Source organism: Populus euphratica, unplaced genomic scaffold (assembly GCF_000495115.2).
Source record: "Populus euphratica unplaced genomic scaffold, PopEup_1.0 scaffold578.1, whole genome shotgun sequence".
NCBI classification, from domain to species: domain Eukaryota; kingdom Viridiplantae; phylum Streptophyta; class Magnoliopsida; order Malpighiales; family Salicaceae; genus Populus; species Populus euphratica.
This window is the reverse complement of record NW_011500451.1, coordinates 10640-19182: the sequence shown is the minus strand read 5'-3', so window position 1 is coordinate 19182 and position 8543 is coordinate 10640. Positions and strand designations below refer to the sequence as shown.

Below are 8543 nucleotides of genomic sequence, written 5' to 3'. Positions count from 1 at the left end.
TCTAAAAACGTATCGGAACCATAGTATATGAAATAAACTTGCCCTCATAGTTGGCCAAGGTTCACAATGTATTTCATGTTTCTTTACTATGAAAAGCCGATGTAGACCCTTCGAGAGTGTTACCTCAAGTGCCAGTGGAGGTAAAAGAAGACTCCGATAATGGGAACTTTAATAAAATCGCAACTTTATTAATTTGTAAATAAGATTGCATTATGAAGGAAATGATGAATGCTGTAAATCGCCGAAACCATTCCTCTTGTCTGCGTCGTTTCACAGGCGACGCCACCTCAGCTCTTCAATCAAAGCATTCAAATCAGAGTAAGAAGATCCACCTTCTTCGACAGCCTTCCTGGCCGTTTCTCCTAGCTTCTTTGCTCTGCTCCTCATTTCCTCTGCCTCTTCACCCACCATAATTTGAGTGATTGTCCTCTCTACAGCTTCACTTTTAACATGATCTCCATGCACTCTAACCCATTCCTTAACTCCAACACCAACTCCAGTTTTCAAAACATCAGTCACCAACTTTTCATTATAGAATTGCTCAGCAAATATTGGCCATGTAACCATTGGTTTCCCTGCAGTTATGCCTTCAAGAGTTGAGTTCCATCCACAATGAGTCACAAATGCCCCTATTGCTTCATGATCAAGAATCAAAACTTGGGGTGCCCATCCTCTGATAATTAGTCCCATGCCTTCCATTCTTTCCTCAAAGCCTTCAGGTAACCAATCTTCCTTGTCTTCTTGGCCGTTTTTGTTTCTTCTAACTACCCAGATAAACTGCTGACCAGAAGCTTCGAGACCTGCTGCAATCTCCTTAAGCTGAGAGTCAGTGAAGACGGTCATGCTTCCAAAGCAAATATAAACAACTGAATTTGGTTTCTTTGAGTCGAGCCACTTCAAACACTCATGCTGATCAATTGAGGTTTCTTTTCCTCTTCCTGCTTTATCTTCAGTGTCTCTATTGCATAGTGAAACCGGGCCTACATTCCAAGCCCTTCTGCCCAAGACCAGCCTGTAGTAATCAGCGTAAGCTGGCTCAAGCTCATAAAAGCTGTTGACAACAACACCAAAGCTCCTCAATTCAGCTTCTTTAGATGCTTTCAAGAACTTGCTAAAGTCATTTTCAGCATCTTCTCTTGCAAAATCTGGTAGTTGCTTCTTTGTCAACTTTATATCACCAGGAAGATCAGGCACCACGAAAGGTTCGGAATCTGATGAAACTTTCTTGTGTGGCTCATAAAGCCTCATGCATTCTGAAGCACTTAAAGCAAAGTTACTAGTGCCATGAAACAATAGCCTCGGAATTCCAAATTTGGCAGCAGCATCAGTAGCCCAGGGAAAGAACATATCAGCAACAATGCAATCAGGGTGGCAAATCGAGGAAGAACTTCATAATAAGAAAGTTCCCATTATGGGAGTCTTATGGCGAAGCTCACAAATCAAGGAAGAAACATTGGAGAAAGAATCAGAAATGAGACAAAAATTCCCTGACTTGTTTATAAATTCAGGTACATCACTCAAATTTTGAGGATGAAATTTCTATAGGAAGGGAGAATGTAAACCCCGGGAAAAATAAAAATAAAATAATTAACTAAAAGTGAAGAAATTCATTTATATGGTTAAATAAAAACAGAAATTCAGAAATTTTTGAATATAAATTTTTGAGTGAAATAATTCGAGACATTATAATAAACTCGGTACTGTAGAGGGTTGGATTTAATTGAAGAGAATAATACACTTAAAGGAAAAGGCAGGGCCTAAATGCAAATAAGGAAAGATATAGAGTATAAATACTCTCTCCTTACCAAAAATCTATATGAACGATAAGGAGACAAGATATAGAGTTTTATACCCATTCTTGAGAAATCAAGAGAGAGAAACACTAAAATTTCAAGAACCCATCCAAGATTAAGAGTTTATAGGTGGGATAAACAATTGAGAGCAAAAGATTGCCAAGTAATTGAACAAGAAGAAAAGAAAGGAGGCAGTTAAAAGTCTTCAGCTGGTTGAAGATCAAAATCTTAATTTGTACCGGATAAGATATTCTAAACATGATCTTAAAAAAATTCATTTTTAAATTCGATAAAGAATTGATACCTTGATGTTGAATCACAGGTTAGAGTTCTTAGACATAAATTGGGGTAAAAGTACTTATTGTTGAAATTAATTTAATTCATATGTGTCGTATGTAGTTTATGAAAGTATTGTGCGAAGGAAAGGGGGAGACAAATCTAGATAGACTTGTCTCCTGACTTTCAGTGAGATTTTAGGTTGGAGGATGAGGGAATTAGGATTAGGTTCCTCATAGGAATTGTAGATTTGAATGTTAGCTAACTAGGGAAACTAGTATTGCTCAATTTGAAGATGTAGAATTCCTGTTATGGGTTACCATTTGAGACTGAGTCGTGACTGATTATGTAGGGCAGTAGGACTAAGTAGTTAATGAACAATTTTGACTATTTTGGAGGCAAAACTAGGTTCTCCTCCCTTCAAAGAACTTATAGCATCGTGTCATAGCTTTCTAATGAGATCAATCTCACTTAAAATGAAGTTTTAAAACTTTATATATAGTTAAAAATTTAGTGAGTGTTTGGACAGTAATAGTTGGAAATTGGACAGTAACAGTTCAAAATTAGATAGTAACGGTGGTTGGACAATAACATTTGAAAATTGGACAATAAGAGTTCAAAATTAGACAATAACAGTTCAAAATTAGACAGTAACGGTTGGATAGTAATAGTTGAAAATTGAACAATAACAGTTCAAAGTTAGACAATAACAGTAGACTTTCATGTGAATACTATATACAAGAATATAGGAGAATTGAATCATATGAACACTTGAATATTGAGATATTAACTCTGAAAATATACAAGATATATGCATGTATGTTATTATGAGGAAATGAACATACATAAAAAGTAACATATGAGTAATGGATGAATATGGATTCTCTTTAATATCGGCTTGAAGGAATCATTACCAAAAACTTCCTTATGATTCAGGAGGAGCAACAAGGATTGGATTTTTTGTTAGGGGAGGTCGCTAGACAAGTGAAACAGGTGCATGATTTTCCTCCTATGTGCACTTATACAATTTAAAATTATTCTGGTAAATGCAATTACAATAAATGTCGTGTTCAATATAAATAAAGTCTAGCATAAATTCAAGATTAGCTTCAGCTAATGGCATCCATGATAGGATTGTCGGGAAATGAATTACAAAATTACAAGATTAGCTTTCAACTAATGGCGTCCGTGATAGAATTGCTGGGAAATGAGTTACAAGATTAGACTTTATAAGGTCACCCAGTTCAAGCAAATAAATAAGAGTATTCAAACTAAGAATCTACAAATAAGTGTTAATTGGGATTAAAAGATTTATAAGGAAAATATAAGTCCTCAAATAGGGAATTCTTATGGATCCAATAGAAAGTTAATACTTTATTCGTATTCATTAATTATATATATATATATATATATATATATATATATATATTATCAATATAATAGTATGTTATTTATGTAACAGGTCCATCAAATATCCAAGAAGATCATTAGTTTAAAACTCTACTTTGTGAAACTTATGTAAATATATAAGTTAAACAAAAAGGGAATTAACGTGTTTATGTAGTATACTTTTGTATAAATCTTGATGTATTTATAAAATTTCAGCTTAGCATGTAGTTTTTTAGTTATCTTATAATTAACCCTTTTGAAATATTTAAAAATACTTATTATGTTGTAAATACTTTCTTTGCATGTTAGTATTTCTTTTCTTTTAAATTTTATAATATGATATTTGGACTATGTTTATATTGAACTTACTCGTAGGATTTTTATGTGTGTGTGTGAGGTGTGGAATTATGAGGTTTGATATAAGGTCCAGAATTATGGGACCTTGTGATAATGGGTTGATTGAGTAAATTGATAATAGTCGATAACTTGGGATGTCCTAAATGCAAATGAAACTCTGCCGAATTTTTGGATATAAAAAAAATTATCCTCAAATAAAGAGGATATGTTGGGATCTTTTAACATTAATCGAGTTGTACAGTCAAACTGTTACAATAGGCCTGCATTTAGAATGAATATTTATCATAAATTAAAGGTATCTTATGGTATCAGACTTATTATTATAAATATGCTTTAGTTAGAAAGTTATTGATACTTCAAGTGCAAAATAATGATTTAAAATCTAGATAAAAATATACTTTTAAGTATTAATCAGCTGGACCCAGCCCAAAAACAAACAAAAAAAGAAGAGCTTAGGCTAGGCCTCTAGCATAGCCAGCCTAATTTGTTTTTGGCCAAGGGTGTGTTTGGCAAAACACACCCTTATGCCTTTCCCTTTTATTTCACACCTCTTTGTTTTGATATCTGGTCAAACGAGTCATTTTTAGATATCAAAAAATTTTGGAAAAATTAGAGATCTTTGTTGATTTATTTATAGGCATATTCGATTTGTGGACCTTCACTATGAAATGTGAATCTGATATACAATGCATGTTTTTTTTTTCTCTAAAAAAATAAACTAAAATTAGTTTCCTTTTCTTTTAATCTAAATTTTACAAATTTATTCATTGATACCAGAATCAAGAATATTATAGTAAGACCATAAAAATGAAATAAAAAAAAACTCTTAGCAATTTAAGACAAAACCAGCAATGCAACCTATCTTACGTAGGACATTTAAAGGGTGATAGTATATTTCCTTTCGCATAACTAATCTCGTACCATAGAATCTCTGTTGACCAGTTAGGATTCATAGTAATTATAATACTAAATAGCGACTCTTTAAATAAGACATTTCTCATCTAAGAACATGATATTAGAAATCTGTTATTTTCACAATTTAATTTTTAAAGGTCATCGTGATGTCAAGTATGACACCTCCCATTAGCTTTTATTTTTTTAATTATATTTATAATATAAAAAAATCAAATTTCCCCTTATTAAAATTAATTATAACTAAAAATCCATGATGAAAACACATAAAAGTCTCTTGATAACAATTTTAACTTTTTTTCCTTTTAAGAGCAACGTAGTCATTTCACTATGCAATCAAAGTATCAAAAGACCAAAAAGTTACAGGACCACAATTTTTTTTTTAAGGGTAATTAAATTATTTTATTAAACATCTAAAATGTCAAAGGACTTATTTGTTCCTTATCAATATAATAATGACAAATAAACTATTTTTCTTCTAATAGTTAGCCAAAAGATTTTGTTTAAGAATGAAAATATATATATCTTATTGTTCCAATCAACAATGAACTGGATCTTAGTATATAGTGAATCCATGATCTCTTACTTCTTTGTAACCAAAAAGAGGAAAAATAAGAAACCTGTTATCATTTACCAGAAAAAAATAGAACCAACCAATTACCATCATGAAAAGAAAACAAATTTTGCCTAATTAAAGCATATTACACGAGTTTCTTCGTTTGTTACCCCCACATTTCTCTTTGCCTATTAAAATTCCTGAATTTCATTTTTTTTCCTCAAATCTTTCTTCTTCTTCTTCTTCTTCTTCTTCTTCTTCATCATCATCATCATCATCTTCATCTTCTTCTTCTTCTTCTAAGACATTCTCTCTCAGGGGCTCTTGCAACCTTGTCTAGTTACCAATCTATGCGTGTTGGCACTGCATGATTTCCTTACCAAATGTATAGAAGATATATATATTTATATATTTTTATTTTAATAAAATCATAGAACGACGATTCATTCTCAGAATTCTTAAGGAGCAATCGCTAAAGAGATGTATAGGGTATACAAGTCGCTTGTTACGAAATGGAATCCTAATAGGAACCCATCAAATAAAGTTGAGGCCGAGGCTGAAGCCAAATTTCAAGAAATTAATGAACCATTCAAGGTATCTCATATATATTTGAATATTGTATGTATGTGCACAACTGCATATATTTAAAAAAAAAATTAAATTCAGTGTATAAATTCAAGCAAAAAAGAATGATGTAATTTCTTTTATTTTTCTTGCTTTCTTGATGTAGGCTATTAATGAGAACAAAGTCAAAGAAAAATTAAAAAGTTGCGACGAGCCTATAGTATCAATATCGCCGGGAGGCTCAAGTCCTCGGAAAATCATGGAAGAGAGTTTCTTTTATCGACCTTCAATCCTCCTGAGAAGTCTTAGTAGAAAGAGTTCTACACTTAGCACAAGTCCATCCTTTCTACCAAAAGGTGCAAGTTCAAGAGACAACTCTCCAAGGAACGAGAGTCATCGAGGTTGTTTAGACATAGAAAATCCCTTTTTGCAGAGAAGTATGAGTCGAATAAGCCCTAGATCCCCCATTATCTTCTCTCAATCTACTCTTTTGAAAAAACCTCCACCAACTGAAAAGAAGCTTGAGTGCACCCTAGAGGAGTTGTGCTTTGGATGTGTCAAGCAAATTATGACCAGTAGAGACGTTATGATAAATGGGTAAGCTTCGATATGACTGAATCAAATTATGAGCATAGCTTGACACTGTTGAAAAACTTGCATGAATGCTAGAGAAGAAGATTTTATGCCATTAGATAATAAAAGTTCGACATGTCTTACTACTATTAGGTATTTTCTCATCAGGTAATAACAAAATAAAGATATAGACACTTGGTGTGTGATTGTTTTAGTTTTTGGTGTGTGCTTCGTTGTGGTTTTATAAAACATTGATTTAAGAAAAAAAAGGTGTTTGAAAAGAAGGTACTAAATTTACGCTTGTAGATGTTTCTCGATTGTTTTCATATGTTGATATATATATATCATTTTAATATATTTTCGTATATGTTGATATATATATATATATCATTTTAATATATTTTCAATAAAAAAAATATTTTTATAAAGCACATTATACTACATTACCAAATACATATTAAAAATAAAAAAGCTATATATTTTATTTTAATTTCTATAAAATTAAGGTTCGAAACGCAATAATATGTGGAGTCCAATGCAGAAATCAGTAGCTATCTGATAACAAAACAGTTTTTTTTCCATGGTTGAATGAAGAAACAGAAGCTACCTCAATGCCTAAAAATAACAATAAAATGACGATGATATGTGTCTATATATATCATGGCAGGATAATTGAACAGCAAGGAGAGATGGTGAACATAACAGTGAAGCCAGGATGGAAGAAAGGAACAAGAATTACATTCGAAGGAAAAGGTGACGAGAGACCAGGTTATCAGCCAGCTGACTTGATTTTCTTGATAGATGAAAAACCACACTTGTTATTTGAAAGAGAAGATGATAACTTGGTCTATAAAGCTGAGATCCCATTGGCACAGGCTCTTGTAGGCTGTGCCATTTCAGTTCCCTTGCTGGAAGGTGAGAGAATGAGCTTATCGTTCGACATCGTATTATATCCAGGATATGTCAAGATCATCAAGGGCCAAGGCATGCCGACTTCAAACGAAATAGGAAAGAGAGGTGATCTAAGAATCAAGTTTTTAATTAATTTCCCAATGTCCTTGAGTCCTGAACAACGATTTGATGCTTCGAGTATTCTAAAAGATTGCTCTTATCATGATTTTCTTTAATATTGGAATTAATATTATAGATAGAAATGTGCATACATGCTTGATTTTCTTCTTTTTTTCTTGATTGAGAATAAATTAAGTGTGTTGGGAAATGTTGTTGATAATGAGTAGATTGGGAGTCTGAGATTGTGGTATAAAGTGTTTTTAGAATGAAAAGTTATTAAAATGATAATTATTTTATATTTTATATTTTAATATTAGTATCATCTAAAAAAATCTAAAAATATATTAATTTGATATTCTTTTAGGTAATAAATAATTTTAAAAAAAATCATTGTAATGCAAAAACAAACACACTAAATCATGAATGAATTTCAATATTTGAATCATGTATAAATTAAAAATATCTTTAAGGTGATTCTTGCTTTATTAGAAGTAATATTAAAAATTAGTATCTTTAGATTATTTATGCAAAATATTCTATCTATTCTTCAAGCTAAATTAGACTACAATATGAATCCACAAATCAAATCATGATTTTTTGAATCATAAAACAATTAAGTTGATAATTGTGGGATATGAAGATTGTAAAGATTGTTAAAAAGATTGTCAAAAAGTTTGAATATATGATACTATTTTCTTACCTCATTTTGAAGAAAATATTGTACAAACTCCATTTCATACCCAAAATACCTTTAATTACTACTAAAAAGGATTGGGTGTTAACCCTATTGTCCAAAAACACTTGAGTTTTTATGTTGATAATTGTGTTAGCCGAAAAGAAGATCTTTACTTCGCTATTATCCTTTGTTTGAAAAGATGATTCTGGCTTTGTAACTAGTTTCTAAAACAATGATAATCTTCATACTTTTTGACTCATTTCTTGGGAAAAAAGTTTGATCAATTTTTCTCGACTACCTTGTCAGCAATACCGCCTGAGTGAGAGGCTCCCGATGGTTTTTACTTGTAAGGTTTGCAAAATGTATTACTTTGCAAGTGGGATGCAAAACTTTGGATATATGATAGAAGTTAATAAGGGATGCTAATGGGTATTTT

General features: G+C 31.7%; 2 protein-coding genes and 1 long non-coding RNA gene across 3 annotated transcripts; 1 reads left to right on the top strand and 2 right to left on the bottom strand.

Annotated features, from left to right (window-relative positions):
* Positions 1-220: 220 nt before the first annotated feature.
* Positions 221-1856, bottom strand: LOC105114772 (scopoletin glucosyltransferase-like). The gene is made up of 2 exons (XM_011011438.1): positions 1795-1856; positions 221-1387 (listed from the first exon to the last, which is right to left on the bottom strand). Exons 1-2 carry the CDS (start codon positions 1854-1856, stop codon positions 271-273), a joined length of 1179 nt encoding a protein of 392 aa, XP_011009740.1. The 3' UTR covers positions 221-270.
* A 3588-nt stretch (positions 1857-5444) lies between these two features.
* On the bottom strand, positions 5445-6141 carry LOC105114769 (uncharacterized). The gene is made up of 2 exons (XR_840201.1): positions 6063-6141; positions 5445-5646 (listed from the first exon to the last, which is right to left on the bottom strand). It is a non-coding gene; the product is annotated as an uncharacterized LOC105114769 (long non-coding RNA).
* Positions 5641-7547, top strand: LOC105114770 (dnaJ homolog subfamily B member 13-like). The gene is made up of 3 exons (XM_011011436.1): positions 5641-5877; positions 6014-6444; positions 7088-7547. Exons 1-3 carry the CDS (start codon positions 5764-5766, stop codon positions 7545-7547), a joined length of 1005 nt encoding a protein of 334 aa, XP_011009738.1. The 5' UTR covers positions 5641-5763.
* The last annotated feature ends 996 nt before the right edge of the window (positions 7548-8543 follow it).